General features: G+C 33.5%; 1 protein-coding gene across 1 annotated transcript; it reads left to right on the top strand.

Moving 5' to 3' along the window:
* The first annotated feature begins 14,333 nt into the window (after positions 1–14,333).
* LOC113861817 (UDP-arabinopyranose mutase 1) lies at positions 14,334–16,753 on the top strand. The gene is made up of 4 exons (XM_027494861.1): positions 14,334–14,731; positions 15,438–15,688; positions 15,790–15,958; positions 16,082–16,753. The coding sequence occupies exons 1-4, from the start codon at positions 14,420–14,422 to the stop codon at positions 16,412–16,414; spliced, it is 1,065 nt and encodes a 354-aa protein (XP_027350662.1). The 5' UTR covers positions 14,334–14,419; the 3' UTR covers positions 16,415–16,753.
* Positions 16,754–21,926: the final 5,173 nt, after the last annotated feature.

The raw sequence follows: 21,926 nt of genomic DNA, 5'->3' as shown, positions 1-21,926 counted from the left end.
ACCTCGTAATTCTTTCTTTTTGTCGAATCATTTTCTCTAAGGCACTTAAGCGAATTTCATCCAAGACATTCAACTCGTCAAACATTAAGGCCCAATAATCTTCACTTGGTAACTCGAATTGCCGCCGTAATCTAACTGATTGTAGATTCACTTCAACAGGTAAAACGGCTTTATGGCCATAAACAAGTCAAAATGGGGTTGTCCCCGTGGCCTCATTTGGAGAATTCCTATATGCCTATAATACTTGGCTTAAAGTGTCATGCCAATTTCTTGGTTTTGATCCAATGTGTTTTTTAATTAACTTAATCAAAATTTTATTTACTGCCTCCACTTGTCCATTGGCCTGGGCATAATATGGGGTCGACGTTATCATTTTTACATTCAAGGACTCAGCATATTGAGTTACTTTTCGACCTACAAAAACAGTTCCTTGGTCTGTTGTCAAAGTTTCTGGTATACCAAATCGATGAATTATATATTCATCGATAAAATTAACAACATCACTCTGAGTAACTTCTTTCAATGGAACTGCCTCAGCCCACTTCGTAAAATAGTCGACAGCTACAATGATATATTTATGGCCTTTTGTTGAAGGAGGATGAATTTGGCCAATTAAATCCAGAGCCCAGCCTCGAAAAGGCCATGGCTTAATTATTGAATGTAATTCTGAAGCTGGAACGTGTTGAATATTACCATGCTTTTGACATTCTTCACAAGATTTTGCGTAGTCAAAGCAATCTTTAATCATCGAGGGCCAGTACAATCCTTCTCGAAATAACATCCATTTCATTCTTTCTCCAGCTTGATGAGCTCCGCAGATCCCTTCATGGATTTCTGCCAGGGCAATATAAGCCTCATGTTCGCTGAGACATCGAAGTAAAGTGCCATCAACACCCCTTTTATTCAATTCATCAACCACAATTATATAGTTAACTGCTCAAAATTTTATTTTTCGATCAGTTGGAATGTTGGGGTCCTTGAGATAATTGACTAAAGGTTTCCTCCAATCTTGGTCAGTTAAGTCATTTATGTTTAAGATCTCAAGGTTTGTTGACCCTAACTTCTCCCTTATCTCTGTTAATTTTGCCAGGTTTTCACTCGAAATTCTATATTTCGAGGCAATTTAGGCTAATTCATTGGCCTCTTGATTTTTGTTTCGAGGAATATGTTATAGAATGACTTCGTCAAATTTTTGTAATAACTTATTCACTTTTACCCAATATTTGACGAGGTTTCTACTTAAACATTAATATTCTTTGGTTAGCTGCTTTATTACTAACTCAGAGTCTCCTCGAATGATTACATTTCTTGCCCCGAAATTTAACAGTATTTCAAGTCCAGCTAATAATGCTTCATACTCAGCTTAATTGTTTGAACAAGCCGATTTTATCTCGAAGAGTAATTTCGTTGGGATTTTGTCTGGTAAAATTATCAGTATTCCAATTCCAATTCCATTTCTATGACTAGATCCATCGAAGTACAATTTCCATGACTTTAGACTTATAAAATCTACTTCTTTGATTGGAATCGAATGATCAACAACGAAATCAGCAACGACTTGGCCTTTTACAGATTTTAGTGGTTTATAAATTAGAGAATACTCTGTTAAAGCCAATGCCCATTTTCCAACTCTACCATGAAGGATAGGTTTCGACAAGAAATATTTTATTATATCGTGATGTGAATAAACATGTACATCAAAAGGCCTAATATAATATTTTAATTTCTCACAAGAAAAATATAGACACAAACATAATTTCTCGATTGGACTATATCGAGATTCTGCACCTATCAACATTTGACAAAGATAATAAATAGCTCTTTCGACACCATTTTCGTCTTCTTGAGCTAGCATGCTCCCAATAGTTTCTTCTGATGTCGAGATATATAACTTCAAGAGAAAACCTTTCTTTGGCGGAACCATTACTGGTGGTTTTGTCAGATATTGCTTTATCTCCTCGAAAACAGCTTGATGCTCTACCTCCCATCGAAACTCTTCTTCTTTCTTTAACTTCAATAGAGGTGAGAAGATTTTAACCTTGCCAGAAAGGTTGGAAATAAATCTTCGTAGAAAATTTATTTTCCCTAACAACGATTGCAGTTGTTTTTTAGTCGAAGGGGCTTGTGTCTCATATATTGCTTTGGCCTTATTCTTGTCGATTTCAATTTCTTTTTGGTGAATAATAAAGCCAAGGAACTGTCCTACAATAACACCAAAAGCACACTTTAGAGGATTCATCTTCAAGCCATATTTTCGCATTCTTTCAAATGCTTGTTGAAGATGACCAACATGGTCACTTTTATACTTAGATTTCACAACAATATCATCAATATAAACTTGCAAAAATTCGCCTATTATGTCATGAAAAATAGTGTTGATTGCCCTCTGGTATGTAGCTCCAGCATTTTTTAATCCGAATGGCATTACTACCCATTCATAAGTTCCTAAAGCCCCAAGGCATCGAAAAGCTGTTTTCGATATATCCTCTTCAGCGATAAAAATTTGGTTATACCCTGAATATCCATCTAACAAACTTAAAATTTCATTACCTGCTGCCGAATCTACTAACATATCGGCTATTGGCATAAGGTATTCATCTTTTGGTGTAGCAGTATTTAGATTTCAAAAATCAATGCAAACTCTAAGAGATCCATTTTTCTTAATCACAGGTACTATGTTCGAGATCCAGTCAACATACCTGGCTGTACGAATAAACTTTGCTCTAAGGAGCCTTTCGATCTCTTCCTTGATTTTTGGCAAAATCTCTGGCGCAAATCTCCTAGGTGGTTGCTTTACTGGCCTCTTTTCAGGTCGAATTGGGAGTCGATGTTCGACTAATTCCCTCGAAAGGCCTGGCATCTGGTCATAATCCTAGGCGAAGCAATCCTTAAATTCCCTTAGTAGCTTGATTAATTGGTCTTTCACTTCTTCGTCGACCAATTTACTGATGAAAGTTAACCTCGGCTCCTTCTTATCTCCAAGGTTCACTTCTTCTAAGGGATCTTGTGCCTCCATTTTTGGCCCTTTTCGAGCTGAATCTTTCTCGAAGCTAATCGGTGCATCATCGTAGATACAATCAAGCCGAACATCGTTACCTTCGGTCTCTAGAACTGATTCTTCTTGAATCACACATGTTTCGAGTTCTGTGTGCCTTTGTTCGACTAGATAAGCCGAATTTGTCTTAATGGCCGAATATGGTGAATCGGCCTCCAATCCTTCGGCCACTTTTAGGGCCGCTTCTCTTCTTTCGGCTAGATGAATCGAACTTTCGACCATATTGATATCTGCATGGCCTTGGATTGGGTCTACGGCTTTATGGACCGAGATTTCTTCAATTTTTTGTGATTTTATGGCCGAACTAATTTTATCGGCCTCCAAAGTATCTCCGGCTTCGAGAGCCGTTTTTATTTTATTTTCGGCTACGTAAGCCGAAATTCGAGCCAAAAGGCTCTTTTCAAGACTCTTCATTTCCATTCTTTTCGGCCTCCACTATTTCTTGGAAGCCGTAAAAACCCACCGAATGGTCTAGGCGAATCTGGTGTCGAATTTCGCGAGCATTTGGTAGGAGAGGATTTCAGCCAAAATGAGGGTCGCCTATATCTTCTATACAGAGTGGCGCAATGTTGGCAAAATACTTGTCGAAAGTTTTGCTATCGAGACTGCTTACATGAACTTCAGCCTTAAAATAGCTCTGATCTCCATCGACGTATTCCAACACTCCGTTGTTATTCCAAAGACATAGTTTCTGATGGAGTGACGAAGGTACTGCCCCAACCCCATGAATCCATTCTCTCCCGAGCAATAGATTATAACTTGCCTTAGAAGCTACCACTACGAAGATGGTTGCTCGAGAAACAGATCCAACTCTCAAGTTGATGATTAGGGCTCCTTTGGAACTTGAAGATTTCCCTTCGTAGTCCGTTAGTACCAAGTTGTGTGGGAGCAAATCATCTTCGGATTTCCCAATCTTTTTCAGTAAAAAACTGGGCATAATATTGATAGCTGCCCCAGAATCCACGAGGACTTTGTTCACTCAAAATTTTTCGTCAATTCGAGCCGCAATGTATAGCGGCTTCATATGACTCTTCATTTCACGTGTCGGCTTCTCGAAAACAGCCGATGATTTAGCAAGTAAACCATCCTCTGCCAAATAATAATAACCCCATGGGTTATTATCGGGTTCGTCATCGGCATAGAAGTCTTCTTCATCTCCTTCGCCGATTCCTTCGGCATATTCAGCAGGCAGCATGGATACAACCCCGAGTATGTCCTCGAGATCATCTTCAAAGCCTGATTCGAATACATCGGTGATCAGTTCATCATCCGCATCGTAATTGATTTCTGGACTCTTCATCTTCAAGTCTTTCTTCATTGCTGGTGCCCTCTCTTGAGTCGTTTTGACTTCGACACTAACCGGGGTACACCGCATATTTCTGGCGGCATTTCCCTGGGCTTGTTGGACTTGATTTTAGGCTCGAATTTGGGCTTGGATTCGAGCTTGAGCTTGCGCCTGGATTTGAGCTTGAGCTTGAGCGAAGGCTTGTGCTTCATGCTCAGCTTTCCTGATTCTTTGAGCCCTTCGCCACTGAGTTTTAGTCATAAGAGCCTTAAAATAGGGCTTTTTCGACTGAAAATGGCTCCCGGATGGATTCTTGAACCCAGTTTGAGTGAAAAACTTGGATTGTGAGAAAACTTGTTGTGGCATGACGGTCGAATGTGACGGTCCGCCCTTTTCGACCATCTGCAGTTTTGGTCGAGTTAATGATGGATGCAGCACGTTTCGAACCCATGTGTTGCTCAGAACGTTTTGAGCAGGTACGAAGGTCCTGCTTTGGACAGTCTGGGGATCACGTATGGTGATGGAACCATTCTGGGTCTGGATCCCTTTGTTCTTGGTGATCACCTGGTTGGTGGTCACCTGATAGTGTTTCTTCATCTCTGATTGCTCGAAGGCTTTAGCTGCCGCTTTATCAAAGACGGCGCTGCACCTTGGGCACAACATGACCTCACTGTCTGCTTCCTTCTTTCGAGTTAGAAAGTTCAGCAGCGAGTCACCAGCCTTTGGGAAGATTTCAGCTTCTTCCTTCTCGAAGACTTCGAGGGTGTCATTCAAAGAGCCTTTTCCTTCTAACTCTTCTACAGCTCGATCGAATGACCCCTGTTGTTCAGCAACATCGACCATTAGTATGTCGATAGGTTCCACGAAATTAGCTTCTATTTGCATGGGATCAGAATCGATTTTCATCGGCATTTTGGTTTTTTGCTTGAATTTTAATCGTCCTTGCTTAATGGCGTCCTGAATAAGATCCCTGAAACGAACACAGTTGTTAGTCCAATAACCATAAACATGATGAAACTTACAATATTTTTGACCCTTTCTTTGTTCTAGAGTAGGGATTTTATGATCATCAGATAATATAATTTGCCCATCCTTCAATAAAATGTCGAAAATATGATCAGCTTTAGATACATCAAAGGCATAACTCTTATTTGGTCGAGTTTTGTCCTTAATTTCGAGTGGTTTTAAAGATTGGCAAACATAAGGGGGTCCTGGTTTTAATTCAGCTACATTTACCTCATTTACCCCTAAATCGACATCTTCTTCGTCGAGATCATTCTCGCTTCCTATTTCTCCTTCAGTGAGACCTATGTAAGCCACTTTGTCTTTTCGAGGAAATTTCTCTATTTTCTTAGGGACAAATTTTTCAGCCTTAAGTTGCTCGATTTGCCTCACTCTCGTCGCTAACTGCGACATGTCTCTTAACTGCTGATTAATCAATTTCTTTCTAATCGAGTACTCTAATCCGCCTATAGCCATTTGGACTAGTTCATATTCTGGAATTTGAGTAAAACATCTCGACCTCATTTGTCGAAATCTACTTAGATAATCATCAATGAATTCATTATGTATTCTTTTTATATTATCCAAATCCATTAAGCTAACTTTCGCTTCACCACGAAAGAATTGTTCATGAAACCTTCTTTCTAATTGATTCCAATTATGAATTGAATTCGGGGGTAAGATTGTGAACCAGGTAAAGGCCCCCTTAGTCAAAGAACTAGGAAAGTACTTTAACTTTAAATCTTCATTTCAAGCTAAATCTTCACATTCTATGGCGTATCTAACTATATGTTCTACTGTAGATTCACCGGAATCTCCGGCAAATTTAGTGAATTTTGGGACTTTCCAGCCCCGAGGCAGTTCAGCCTGCAAAATTGCCTCAGAGAATGCTGAGACAAAGTAGGGTCTATTAGCATACCCTACGTCGAACCCATGTTGATTCAGGACTTGTTCGACTACATTGGCAATATTTTGAGGATTCGGATTGTTTGGATGTTGAATTTGATGCCCCCCTACATTATTTTGTCTAACTTGCTCAAGTATTTCATCAACATTCTGATTTCGAGCAATAATAAAGGGTTGATTTCCCTGGAAATCACCCTCATTTTGTCTCAGAAGGTTTTGGTCGAGATTTCGACCAATTTGCTCAAATGGAGCATTTGGATTTCGAGCAAAAATTAGGGGTTGGTCTACCTGAAAATTTCCCTCATTTTGTCTCGGAAGATTTGGACCAAAATTTGGTCTATTTTGCTCAAAAATTTGACCATTTCGACCAAGATTTGTGGCATCTCGATTAGATGTTTGGGCAACATTTTGCCCTTACCTTATAGAGACTTGAGGTGCCCCAAAAACGTCAGCAATTCGACGCATTTGTTCAGCCAAAATTTGATATCTGATATTAGTCGTTTCCACTATGGGATTCAACACAGTGGTCATTTGATGAGTCAGCATATTGACCATCTCATGATTGCTTTCATCCATTTGTTGCCTCATGGAATGTAAGGCAACATTCGAAAATGAGCTAGCAAGAAGTGAATCCCCACTCGAAGCTCCAAACGCAAATTGCGTTTCAGGTACTCTACCAATCGTACCCATTCCCGGTTGAATGGTATGGAGTACACCCATTCCCGGTGGGATGGTGTGACTCTGGAGTGACACGGTTGTCACCACGGGGTTGGAGTAGGTTGGTACTCCACAGATGGGCGGCATACACACAGGAGGTAAGCCAAATGGATGATCACTTAGCCTTGGCCTTGGGCCAGGATTTATGCTGGGATTGGTTGGTGGCATCGTAACCATAAATTGGCTAACTATGGGAGATGACGGCGTAGGTAACGCCGTTGTTGGTGTGGGTTGTGCGGCAGTAGTAGTACTGCCGCTCACATTTTTTGGGTTGGTATCACTACCATCACTTCTAGAATTGCCGTTCCCAGAACAAGAATCACTATTTCTTCCTTTATTAGCCATAATACAACGTCCGTTACGTAATATCATGCAACAAAGCAATCAATCATTCAAAACACACAATATGGTCCCACCGGGCGTGCCAATTTGTTTACGGTGAAAAATGACAGTTGTAAACAAATAATCCAAAGATCAATCTGGGGACTGGATTTAGGTCCTCTTTGGGTTCTTTTAAGTGTGTTGTTAACGTGATGCTCAAATTAACGGCGTAAAAGAGTATTAAGCAAGAATAGTGAATAATAAATGGGCAGAATTGAATCAAACGTGGATGCTTTTACAAAAATGTAGTAAACAGGAAACAAACAGTGTACAAAGATACAAGCAACAAGCACTGAAATTAAAATGCAGAAAGGCAAATGTGGGAATGTAAAGGTGCTGGAATGTAAACGTACGACTCCTCACAACGGCAAACAACGGCCACCGTAGGTCTCCTTGTAGCTGGTGTCTGGCGCGGTGCAGGGTTTCAGCGTCTCAGAGTGTTTAGGTGCGGTGTCTGGGTGCAAAAAGTCGTCCTTCGTGAAATAGTGCTTTGGAGTATTTATAGACATGAAGATCACCACCGTTCTCCTCCTTTTGCGGGCACTTCTTGGTAACTGACTTCAACTGTTGATGCTCACTATCCACGATTGCTTGTGATCGTGCTTTTTGTTGGGGCTGTAACCGCTATTGCCCATGATCTCCTTTGTGTAGTGGTGAATGTTGATAACTACTGGTAACCGCTTTTGGATTTTTCAATACTCCTATCTTTCGAGTATTTCTGAGAAAAACCTAGGAGACTCTTTTAATGTTATGGCCTTAGAATAGTTTCTTCTTGACTTCTCTTTTCGAGCCATCCTGGAGTTTTGAGAGCTTGTCTTGATCTTGTGGACTTAAAACATTTTGCTCATTTCTGTTTTTCGAGCAATTCTGGAGGGACTCTGGAGCTCGACCAGTTTTGTGGACTTAGAATATTTTCTGATCACTTCTTATTTTTCGAGCAATTCTGGAGGAAATCTTGGAGCTCAGCCAAGTTTGTGGACTTAGAATATTTTCTTACCACTTCCTGCTTTTCGAGCAGTTTTGGGTGTCAGGTACTTGGAAACTCCTCAAATATTCCTCGAAAAGATATCAGTTTTTGTGGACTTGGAATATTTTCCTGTTAGTCCTATTTTTCAAGCAGTTTTGGGTGTCAGGGACTTAAAAACTCCTCGAAAAATCATCAGTTTTGTGGACTTGGAATATTTTCTTGCCAGTTTTATTTTTCGAGTAGTTTTGGGTGTCAGTGACTAAAAACTCCTCAAAACTTCTCGAAAAGGCCTTTAGTTTTGTGGTCTTGGAATATTTTCTTGTTTAGAGAAAAATCAACAATGTGACAAAAATCTCCTAAAATAGCTCGAAATGTGTTCCTCTTAATTAAAACCACAAATCTTCCAAATTTCTCTTATGTTCAGGCTTATCTTTGGCTCCTTCTTAACCCCCGAAACTTGTTGAAATGTAGTTTCCTTCGAGACGATTTTCAACTTAGAAAATTTTTTATTATCCCAAACAGTGAGGTAAATACACGATTTTAGGTTTTGTCTTGGATTTTATAGTTCTATATGATTGTTAAATTGTATTTAAATTTAAGCACATGCGTTTATGTTTTCTAAAAGCTTGTGAAAGAATATTCAGGATTGTACTAAAAGTTTGTGAAAATTCAATTTGAATTTTAATGAATAGGTATCTCATAAAGAACGGCTAATGTATGCTTTATGAAATGGCTGATTCTTGAAATATTTTAGTTGTTAATGTGAACTTTTCGATTAAAGCATCAGGCAATAGGTACATTGTGGTTTAAAACTTTAAACAAGCTACTTGAAGTAAAGCTAGATTAGATAAACAAAAAGAACAATTAGTTAGTGGAATGTTTAAAAGCAAATCACCAACTTTACTTACTATGGTTTCGAAATGGGTAAATTTTTTAGAAGCACTTTTTCCCTCGAAGATAATGTTTAATTTCTGTCTCACAAATAGAACAAAGCCTGTTTTTCCCTTTAATTAGTTTAACTTTTTTCACAAGTCTCGATGCTTTTGTTAAATCTTTTGTGTTTTGGTCAACAATACTTTCGCTAAATGTAGATGCAGTAAATACCCTATGGAACTTTCAAGTTTTGAGAGTCATTATCATTTTAAAATGTCTATTGCGATTTCTCATTTATTTAACTATTAATATTATTGATTTAATCAACCAATACAAAAATTTCATATAAAAAATATTTAAGAAGGTATGACAACTGATATTTTGGAATGACATCCTCTCCACACGGAAAGTTGATAGGTGGACCCATTGACTCTGCTTCTACTATTGGGCTTAGAAACTTGGACCTGTCAGAACGGTCAAGAAACTACAGAAGGATGTTTGCTTTGAAGTTTTATTGTTCTCTTGTCTTTCGGCCTTGGATTGGGCTTCACATTGATTACCTTTTTGACCCCAAACAAAGCAACTAGAAGTCAGCACAAAAAGGACATTTGTGCAATGGTACCCCTGCGTATGCTTGCGCAGTGGCCTAATAGTCTAATACTTCTATTTAGACTCACAAATTGCCTAACCAAATTAATGACTGATTAATATGCTTTCTGCCCTACTCATGTTAATGCAGATGCAATTACCCACCAAATGTGTTGCATATTTCGTTGACCTAACATAGTCAAAGAAAGAAGGCAAGTTTAAGTTCCAAAGTACCATCAACATCATGCAGATGATTTAGCTTGCCAATTAGTTCAAAACTAACGAAATAGGCATGCCATGGTAAATTGGTAATGGAATGTTGTGGATTGTATGATGGGGAGCTGTTTTGAGTTTTATAAATATTAAGGCTTCGTTTGTTTCATCTTTCTTATTATGACACACTTGTTGAAATATGATACGTGACTAAGATTCCCCCTTACCCAAGTTGTAGGCATGTTAGATCACAAATGACAATTTCGTAGTTCTCAAAATTTCATTTGAATGCAAAATAATTAGGCCATAATATTAATGCTTTCTTGTTGTATATAGTTCTGTGTTGCTAAATATCATATTTAAGAAAATTGGCTGAACCACTGTTATATCTTTTTATATTTGGATTTTGCAAACTGTTGTTTTAAGAATAGTGATTAAGAAATTAAAAAAGAAGAAGCTTTTATATGTTATATAATAATATTATCAATATATTTCTAACATAATTCTAATAAATATAATTTGTGTATTGATTATTTAATAGGGTAATGATAATAAAATAATTTTATATTTTATTTTAAGTTTCAATTTGGAAATTTTATTTTGTTCACAGAGGGGTTTTATTTTATAATGGACCAATACGTTCATGTTCTGGTTAGGTGATGACTGTAAGCCATCTTTGTATCTCAGGTGATCATATAAGGAAACTAGGGATTAAATAAAGTGTTATAATAAAACGTGTGTAGGGAAAGGGCTTGTCCTTGTCCACTACTGTGCCTCTTTCAGCTCCATGCATCATTTTGCATTCTTTGTAGATCTAAACAATTAATATATTTCTCTCATAATTCTAATATATTTTAGTATTTTTTTTATAATTTATCATTATTTTTTAACTAGTACCCTTAACACCTCCCTTAACTTATCTCTTCTAAAAATATTAGAAAATAATATTTCCTTTTCCGATTATCATTCTGAAAAAAAAAATTGTTCATATTAATTGTAAATATTTTTTCTTCTATCGTCTGACTGGGTATCTTCAAATATAGTCATCCTTTACAAGTTGCATAGTTATTGTTTCTGGATTAATGCCTTTCATTTAGGCTTTAGCTTTTAGGATGGCGAGAGCTTGAAGTAAATGGTTTGTCCATAAAATTACTGAAAGAACTTATGATCTCAATAACCAATAAATAAATATATACCATGATAAATTAAAAAGTCATGCTAAGCCTAATCACATACTTGATGATTCATTAATTATTGAGTATTTTATACGCAATAGTGGTTTTCTTTTTTAATTTCATATTTCGATTCTTTAAAAAAAATCGTATTTTTCTGAGGTTTCTTTTTTTTTTTCCTCACAAAATAAGAGAACATCGACAATTGTGGTCAAATTAAAGTAATAATAATAATAATAATAATAAATATACACTGGTTTTAACTTCTAGATATAATATAATGGTCCACTTCGGCACTTCATTTTAAGAGAAGCTGTAATTGGTCAACAATAATAAACAGCTACGAAAGTGTTTTCATGAAAACTACCCACAAAACGGTATGATTTAGATAAAACATCCTAATTCTAGTTTTGATTTTCTTAAACTTTGTTTAACGAATCAGAGACCACCTTGAATTTGTGATATTAAATTAACAAAAGCTTACATAGAAATTAAGAAGCAAATGGTATGTAGCATGAACGTTAACACGAATGAGGACATTAGACATTGATGGGTGAGTTTCTTTTGATTTGAAACACATTCCACTTTGTAACGCAAAGAAGAACGTGAGACATGCAAAGGAACGTGTAACTTCCTAATTGCATACGCATTCCAATTTCCCTTTTCCGCTATTCTCTGCGCATCAAAAGCCACAAATTTTGATACTGTAAGTCACCTCTCTTCTTTGCATGGCACTGCCAATTTTTAAACACTGCTGGTTTTCCTGTCCCTTTAAGGCATCATAATAGGAAAGTTTTGAGCAGCCACTATAATATTTATATTTACATTTCAGGAAATGAATCTATTTAAATTATTTTAATATTCAAAGTAATTAAAATTTTGATAAAATAAAATATCAATTAAAACTGTACTTTTAATTTATTTAAAAATATTATTTGTCGTATCATTGATTATTTAAGGTTTATATTTAACTTATTACCATGTATTAATTAATAAAACTTAGACTCATTTATGATAAAGAGTCAGTATAAACAAAATAAAACATGGGTCGTATATAATGTAATAGATATTAAGATCAATATATTTAATTAAAGAATTGAATGCACCCTTATTGTTATTTATTAAAATAATTAAAAAGTGAAAAGTAAATATTCAGTAATTAGAAATGCAAAACGGATAATAGATATATAAGCAATGGAAAAAAATATAATAAAAAATAAAGCAATAACATTGAGAATTGAACAAACATATTTAAAATTCTACAAAATTGTATTGTCATAGTGAAAATATTTCATAGATAAATTAAACACATATTCTTGGAATGAGGCTGTGCTTTTTATAAGTGTGATTTTAAATTTAGTTTCATAACTTGTGGTAAATGAAAAAGTATTGTATCTCGTAAAACTAGTCTTCTACAATGGGGGTATAATATTGGAAAAGCAGACAAGTGTCACTTATTCACAAAGAGAAAAAAAGGTGTCTTATGTTGAGTGATGAGTGGAACAACTTTACTCACCTCTTTTGTTTATTACATTTGGATACTTTTGGTGCCTTGGATCTAATTACTTCACCCTTTTGCTATCATGAAGGGAAAAGAAGAATTCAAGAGTTGAGAATAGTCTTCGCCGCGTAAGAAGGGGGAATGCATAATCATCACAAACAATTCTGACTAGTTGTAGTGCACATTGAATAGAAAAGAAAAGAAAATGGAAACACAGCTAATATAGTTTTAGGCAAATCATTTTCAAGGATTTCCATAGGTTGGCTCATTTCTAACTACTAATTTGACCAAGCCCATCACCTTAAGATTCTTCTTATGTTTGAAAATGACAATTTTGAGCTATTAAAAAGGACCATTTCTTTTTGCAATTTTCTTTTTATCATTATATCTTAGGTACTAAAAATATCGGTGCTCTTCTGTTTGATGAGAAAAAAAGACAAACCTTTTGTGTTTTGAAGAAGCTAATGAAAATGACAACAATTTTCCTTGGGTTAATTGTACCTAAAAATTATTGGCCTAATTGAAATAAAGAGGAATATTGGGTGACTTTTCTCATTGACCAACTCCATCAAAGCACGCACATCAAGTAAAACAATAACTGAAAAACAACACAAATATCTTATGATTTTATTATATATTAATTCTTTATCGAACTGGGCTCTTTTTAATTTAAAATTGACAAAATAATGTGTACGATAAAGTTTACACTGTAAATCTCTGTTTAACGTGTGATCTGTATTTATATAAACTCATGTTTATTCATGCCACAGTTATAACAAAAAATTAAAATTAATAAATCAGATTATATTTTAACATAAAATATTGTATTTTAAATCTAATCATGAAAAATGTTATTTTGATCTAAAAGTTAGATATAAAAAGGCCTTTTATCATATAATTATTTTTGAATTTTAATTTGAATGTACTGATAGTTATATCAACAAAAATTATTGACTTTTATGATCAATAGTTTAAAAACCATGTTTTTTTTTTCAATCAATAACTGATATTTGTTAATTATGGTATAAAGAAAACGTCCCAAAACGTCCCACTCTCGGTAACATTAATTTATTATTCTCTTCAGAAAGTTTTTGTTTCTTCTTTTTTGTTGTTGTGAATCTTCTGAAGATTTTCAATAAGCTTGATAAAATCTTGAAGCATTTCATGTGATTTACATCTTTACTTCATATAAATTTAAATATAGTTGCATTAGTAGTGATTTCTCTTCAAAATCAAGTCAAATATATTTTTCATACAAAATTTGATTCTCACAAATCTCTACCCCATCAATACACATTAATCCCAAACACAACAACAACAAATACAAACCTCTCTCTCTCTCTCTCTCTCTCTCTCTATATATATATATATATATATATATATATTGTTATTACAGTTATTATTAGAAAAATGCTAATTATACAGTGAATTTGAACATTTTTTTATTATTATTTGCAATTGAATGTGGTATAATATACTTCAGATTTGAATGAAGCGTTCGCCACATCGTACGGCAACACACACACCACCAACGTTTGAAGTTGAAGGAGTCTTCTTACCTTGAACATTCAGACACGTCTCTCAATAAGCCCCCCACTCGTGCCGAAAACACCGCTCTCGCACGTGCCACTCATTTATATTATAGCTCAACACAAGCTCCCTCTCTTCTCTGTGTCTTCAAGACAAACCCAACACACAAACACACACACACACACTCTCTGTGAACCAAACTCTCACAAATTCACAACTTGTCTGTGCCATGGCATCACCGACACCATTGTTGAAAGATGAACTTGACATCGTGATACCCACTATCAGGAACCTTGATTTCTTGGAGATGTGGAGGCCATTCTTTCAGCCTTACCATCTCATAATTGTTCAAGATGGCGACCCTTCAAAGACCATCAAGGTCCCTGATGGCTTTGACTATGAACTCTACAACCGCAATGACATCAACAGGATTCTGGGTCCTAAGGCCAATTGCATCTCCTTTAAGGATTCTGCATGTCGTTGCTTTGGCTACATGGTCTCTAAGAAGAAGTACATCTACACCATTGATGATGATTGCTTTGTGAGTTTCTTAAATCACACCCCTTTTATTTCTGATCTTTGCTTTTTGATGTCTGGCTTTGGTTTTTCTTCTGTTTTTGGTTGGATCTTGACTTGGTGTTTTGAATTTGGCTGCAGAGTTGATCCCTTAGTCTTGTAAATTTTGGATCTTGGTTTGTTGATTTTCTACGTTGTTTTTTGTGAGTGTAATTGATTAAAATGCTTTTGTTATTTCTGGCCTTTGCATGGCTTGGATCTTCTTTTTGGCTTTATGATCTGTTTGAAACGGAATGTCGGTTTGTTCCTGTGTTACAAGAGATTGGAGAGTTAGGCATTGTCTTGAAACTTGAAATTTGGTTTTGTGTTTTGTAATGACATGCTTGTCTGCAAGAAATTTTATATTTTTACTGTAATGATTTGATATTGGTCAATAATGTTAACTTTGCTCTGTTTCACCCTCATTAACCAGTGTTGGATTGAAATTTGAAACTACGATAAGATTTAGTTTCTGTGGTGGGTGAATAATAACATGGCATAGATTGAATCATTTGCATATGATGGCATCCTGAGGTGTCCTCCAGCTATAGCTATTAATGTTGACAGTGGTTTGTTTAATTTATTTTGTTAGGCATATATCAATTTTATATTTGTTTCAGCTCTTTCATTTAAAATTTTAGGATTCATTATTTAATTCTCCGTCTCATTCCTTTTTGTTATGGCTTAATTAGGTGGCCAATGATCCATCTGGCAAGAAGATTAATGCACTGGAGCAGCATATCAAAAACCTTCTCTGCCCATCCACTCCATTCTTTTTCAACACCCTCTATGAACCTTTCAGAGAAGGTGCAGATTTTGTCCGCGGTTACCCCTTCAGTCTCCGTGAAGGTGTACCAACCGCAGTTTCTCATGGTCTTTGGCTCAACATCCCAGACTATGATGCTCCTACTCAGCTTGTGAAGCCTCTTGAGAGGAACACCAGGTACTACTTCAACTCTTATAACCCTTCGAAAAATTAATTTATTTTCCACTCATTTGTAAGATGCAAGTTTGATTGTGAATGTTGTGATTATTATGCTTAAGGTATGTGGATGCTGTTTTGACCATACCAAAGGGCACTTTGTTTCCCATGTGTGGAATGAACTTGGCATTTGATCGTGATCTCATCGGACCAGCAATGTACTTTGGTCTCATGGGTGATGGTCAGCCTATCGGACGCTACGACGACATGTGGGCTGGCTGGTGCTGCAAGGTACATTCTTGGCTTTTGTTTTGCTTTATTTTCCTAATTCTATGCAATCCATTTGTAGTTATATTTACATGGATATCATTGCATGAAAACAAGTGAGTTATTCTAATGTTGATGATTGTTCAGGTAATCTGTGATCACTTGGGATTGGGAATCAAAACTGGTCTTCCCTACATCTATCACAGCAAGGCTAGTAATCCTTTTGTTAACCTGAGGAAAGAATACAAAGGCATATTCTGGCAAGAAGACATTATCCCATTCTTCCAGAGTATTGTTATTCCAAAAGAAGCTACCACTGTTCAGAAGTGCTACATTGAGCTTGCCAAGCAAGTCAAGGAAAAGCTTAGCAAGGTTGATCCTTACTTTGACAAGTTGGCAGATGCCATGGTGACTTGGATTGAAGCTTGGGATGAGCTTAACCCTGCTGGAGCTTCACTTGCCAATGGCAAAAAGGCATAATCAATTTTGGTTAACTGCATACATCCAAAGAACTTGAAGTGAAACTATTTATATACTGTAATTTTTTTATTTCTAGTATTTATTTTCAACTTACTGTTATTCACCGCTTAAAATTTGCAGCATTGTTAGCTGTAATCCTATTTAGTAACTTCATGGTTTGAGCTTAGAAACAATAAGTACACATCATAGAGCGTTGCTTTCTTTTGATTATTGTTTGATGAGTAGAGATCACATGGCTAGCACCGCGTTTCATGTGAAATAATAGGAAGGATATTGATATATGTCTTTTTTATTAATGAGTACAGATCCATAGTGATCAAATTTTTAACTGACGTGTTTAGAACTTATTAAAACATCCGAATCTATAAAATCTCTTCCCAAATGGATGACAAACAAATAAATTCAATTGAATGAAAAATTACAACTAGTTACAACAACAGCACGAGAATCGAAGCTTGAAGTCCCTTAAACAACCAACGGCAATTTACAAAGGACATATCAAATAATTTGAAATTCATGTATGGTAGAAGGAAATTTCTGTTATAGTTTGAAACAAATTTTCTGTTTCTAAGTTTGTGGTTGGTAACTTGGTATCAGTTTATCATCTTTCTAGTGACAATTAGCACTGATATTCAAGTGAACTTGCATTTCATTAATTTTATTATAACCTATTCTAAATATCCTTAGATATGTTATAGCCACAACCTAAAGGAAAAAGTGGTATGGGGTAACAATTCAAGCTATCTTTAGATCTAAAAGTAAAACCCCACGTTAGTACAGAATTCTTACTAGACAGCACAATTTCTTTATATGCTGATTAAGAGAACGAAAAGCCGAAGTATCTGTGACTTTGTGAACATGATAATCTGAATAATAACACTGCATCATTTGGCAGTAGCACATATAGAGTTCACGTGACTAAAAAACATGTTTTAGTGTGGCTGTGATGAGAATATGAACATCCCTGTCCCTTTCGGATTTGGAACCTTCTGATATCGGTTGTTCTTTGAAAGTTGTCACTGCACATGCAGAGCTGTAATTTTGGTTCTATTGAATCTGATATTGTCTTATAAATTTTTAGAATTTTGTACTTATTATTATCCTCAAAACTCCATTATTCAGTTGGCAATGGAAACTTCTGTTACAGGGGAATTGTGCCACTGACCATGTGTTTTATGTGGTAAATTAAAGTAGATTTTTTATTTTTGTCTGTTGGAAAACTAGGTTGACAACCTATGTCAATTTACCTAGCTAACAATGACACCCACTTTTGGTTTGGTTTGCAGAAACTCAAGTTCTAGTTTTTCAATTGATGTTGTACTTTGGACCATATATGAATCTGAATTCTGAACCAAGAATTTGTTTTCAGAAGCTATTTTAAGATGACTGTTGATAATTCCTAACATTAGCCTTTAGAAAGCAATAATTTCATGTAAAAGAATGAAATGCTAATTAGACCAAGTTATCGGTAGATTGCTTTTTCACTTAACCTAGCTACACTAAGAGCATTGCTTATTTTCTTGTAACTTACTTTTCGAGTTGCTTTTACAAACAATGGGTGTAAGACCATCTTTAACGTGTTGTTTGTTGGGTTACTCATCTTCAATTTTTGAAAGACAACTCTCATGTGTTGAAAGTGTTCCTTGTATAAGGGCTGCAAGGTTTTTCATGCTCTAACATATGTAACTGTCCCTTTTTACAAAAATCAATGTAAACAAACTCTTGGCTACTCTCATTAAAATTGGCTTTACATTTTGAAGATTGTAAGGTCATCTTTAACCATGTAACCATATTTTCACTTTTTTACAAACACATTCTTGAAAAAGCAATAAAATAAGTATCAAGATCCTTATTTTCAGGTGTATGAAAGTTGTTTGTATATGCAACTGTAGTCACAATAATCTTACTCTAAGGCATCTTTATTCCTGTAACAGTATTTTCATTCTCTCACTTAACATTAGGTGTTAAAAATAATAAAATATTTCAAAAGGCATGAATTCGGGTAAAGTACCATTACTTTGTAGAAACAGTTACAAATAAATTTTTTCAAAGTTAGAGATGAGCAACATGTATGCAACTCCCATTAATCTTGCCCCTGGAGAATTAGCATTAAGCTCTGGCCATTTGCAATTTATGCGAGTTGTTTTTATTTCGTAATGTTAACCTTTTTATATTGTAAAAACTACTAATTTCAAAATTATTTTACCAATTCCTTAAGAGAAAAATTTTTATTAAAAAAATATTGTAGAGTCCTATTTAATTTGACCCTAATTACAAAGTTGAACATTCTAGACTTGATTAAATTTTCAAGAAAACTATAGTCTGTAGTAGTTCTGACTTCTTTCTTTCTTTATTTTTGTGGGGCGAGGGTTAGGGTTCTAACTTCTAAACACTTCCTTGTCCATAATTTCAAAACCTCTTTTTTAAGTCAGCTTCCAAACTTAAGTATAAATTTTTTTGCACTATCTTTTCTTTGTTCACACCACCCTTATATCTTTTGATAATTTTTGTTTAAAAATACCCTTATATTTAACACCATCCTCAAATTTGTGCAAGTCCCTAATTCACACCACTTCTGAAAATAATATTTTGAAATACTATCTGACAATATTTCTGAAAATTTATTTTCTGAAGTGTTGTCAAATACTATTTTATAAATTTATTCCAAGTATATATAAATTATATTTGAAAACTAGTTTCCAGAAGGTTTACCATCCATGAAATAACATTTCAAAAACTTAATTCTTGAAGCTCTTAAAGGACATTTCCAGAAACAAATTTTTGAATGTTTATTTCAATAGCTTTCAGAATTAAATTTTAAATAATCTGCTATCCCTAAAATTTAACATTTTTATAAAGTAGGATAGTGTATATTATTTTTTTTCAAAGGATGGTGTATTTTGAAAAATGGGGTGTAAAAAGCTTGGGCCATAACTATTTATACTTAACAAATGCATGTACTGCTGAGTGTCCAAGCCCATTAACACTCCTGTGATAGCAATGTCATACGATTTGTCGTTTTATTTAATAATCAAAAGGCTTGGACAAATGCAGCATTCATAAAATCGTAATAATTAATTTTCTGCATCAATAATTCTACAGGGCAAGACATTTTTGTGAAATTTTTGTCTTCCCAGTTGGAAAAATATTGCATATGTTTGCTTACTTATTAATAACATCTTTAATAGCCCAACTTGTTTTTATAAAAGGAAAAAATATAAATACTTTGTTTATGAAGAACATCTTCATTATCACAATATTAGGAGAAAATATACACAATGTTAAGAAATTTGAATTTAATTCACTTCAAAAAAATTAGTTTATAGGAGGAGGATTATCCTAATTCTTATAATTAAGAAATTTTTATTTTTTAATTGACAAAACATTACATACTTTACTTAACAAAAACATCTTTAATAGTTCAAATTACTTTAGATAATAAAAAATTTATAAATACTTTGTTTATAAAAAATATCTTTATTATCACAATATTAGTAAAGAACATATACAGAATTAAAAAATTTGAACATAACTTACTTTAAAAAGTTAGCTCATAAAAAAATGATTATCTTAATTTTTATAAGTAAATATGTCAGCTGCCTGACCAAGTAATCAATATCTAATTAATAGAACGGGAAATAATGGTGACATTGTCTAATTGAAGAACAACTATACTGACCAAGTAATCAAACTAAGTTCACTTTCCCTCTGTGACGACAACAAATGGGCTTTGATCAGTAACTAGATTGTGTCTCTGTATTTTTAGAGATAGAAATAATATTAATGCTTGTGTTTAAAGCATTAAAATTCTTAGATGTATACTTATATTTAATTGGAAGAGAGATATAATTTTATTGGTATAATTACTGTAATAATTATATTTTTAATAACTTTATGTAAAATGTGATTTTTGTTAATCTAGCTTAATGTTAAATTATAATTATATATATTACCTTAATAATTTGAATTAAAATTTGTAAAAATTTAAAACTATGAGAATGTAATTAAATTTTCATATTCTGAGATGCATAAATAAATTATTAAATAAATTAAAATTAAAATATACAATTTATCCACATAATAAAAAGTTAAAATAAATAATTATTTGCCGGTGTAATTATTAGTGTAACTTATATCAACGTAATTTAATATTTTCTAATATAATATAATTTATAATTAATTAATATGAATGTATATTAATGTATAAATTATAAAAACAAATACGTTTCACACCAAGATATAAGTGTAAATGAAACTATCTTAATATTTAAATTAAACAAGTAAGAATGAAAAATAAAAATGTTATTAATATTTAAATTGTATAATCAAACATTTGAATTATAAGAATTGAATACTTAACTCTAAAATATTATATTGGTATCTCAATTATAGAACAAATAATTGCATTATAGGAATGAAAAAAATTATATATTATGAAATAAATATTTATATCACTATAATAAAATACTATATGAAATTATATTATTATTTATATTTTATAAGAAAATAAATATTATTTTAAAAATAGTAACAACTAAATTACTTCTTTCGTGTATATTAAAAATTAAATTCAATACTTTACCATATCATGCTATCATTTTTATATTTTTATTTTTTAAAATTATAATTTATTTCACTCAAAACACACACACACACACACACACACATATATATATATATATATATATATATATATATATATATATATATATATATTAACATCTGTATCGTGATAATTTTCATACGTAGATCTTAATTCTAAAGAATAAAAATAAATATTTTTCTGCCATATATGATATTTTAAAAAATTAATTCAATTGCATTAGATGTAAGTTAAATTATGAGTTATATTATTTAATAATTTTTATTAGGATATTTTATTATAAAATTAGTCATTAATTAGAAAATCTTATCATATAGATCATGTTTGTAAAATTTTATATCGATAAAAAATATTTAATATCTAATTCATGTACATCAAATAAAATAATATATAATTATAATTTAACAATTATATTTAGAAAAGTCACATTTATAATATTTTAACTCATACACATATTTTATTTATTGAAATATTTTTAACTTTATATTTTAACGTAAATAATTTGGATACTAAAAAACTTTTGCTTATAAATAATTTTTTAAAAAAATTTAAAATAAAATTATTTATTATATTTAATAATTTAAATCATATCAATATGACTCCATGCCACCAGTCATCTTGGTAGTTTACAATAGAGTTGCATCATTCTCGCAATAAAATTATACAATAAATATTTTTTTCGTTACACTAACTATCTTATCACCTCTTCACTTTCTACCTATCTCTAATTTGTTATAAATTTGTAGATATTATTTCTCTTTGTAACATTGTTGCTAAGGATACTTTTGGCTTTGAATACAGAACTCGTATTAGTTGTATAAAGTAGACTTTATATATATTATACAGTTCAAGGCTTGAAGCATCCAAAGATTTTATGGAAATGCATGCAGCAGCTGGAGTGTCCTTTTG

This window comes from Abrus precatorius, unplaced genomic scaffold (genome assembly GCF_003935025.1).
Source record: "Abrus precatorius isolate BTA unplaced genomic scaffold, Abrus_2018 Scaffold3, whole genome shotgun sequence".
Classification (NCBI taxonomy): Eukaryota; Viridiplantae; Streptophyta; class Magnoliopsida; order Fabales; family Fabaceae; genus Abrus; species Abrus precatorius.
Note: the sequence above shows the minus strand (reverse complement) of the source record. Positions and strands in the feature narration are given on the sequence as shown.

What these genes read in the sequence shown, in the direction of transcription:
- LOC113861817 (XM_027494861.1), top strand. Translation starts at nt 14,420, where the DNA reads ATGGCATCACCGACACCATTGTTGAAAGATGAACTTGACATCGTGATA. An exon ending in CCTCTTGAGAGGAACACCAG is followed by an intron (nt 15,689 to 15,789) that starts GTACTACTTCAA and finishes ATTATGCTTAAG; the next exon opens with GTATGTGGATGCTGTTTTGA. An exon ending in GGGCTGGCTGGTGCTGCAAG is followed by an intron (nt 15,959 to 16,081) that starts GTACATTCTTGG and finishes ATGATTGTTCAG; the next exon opens with GTAATCTGTGATCACTTGGG.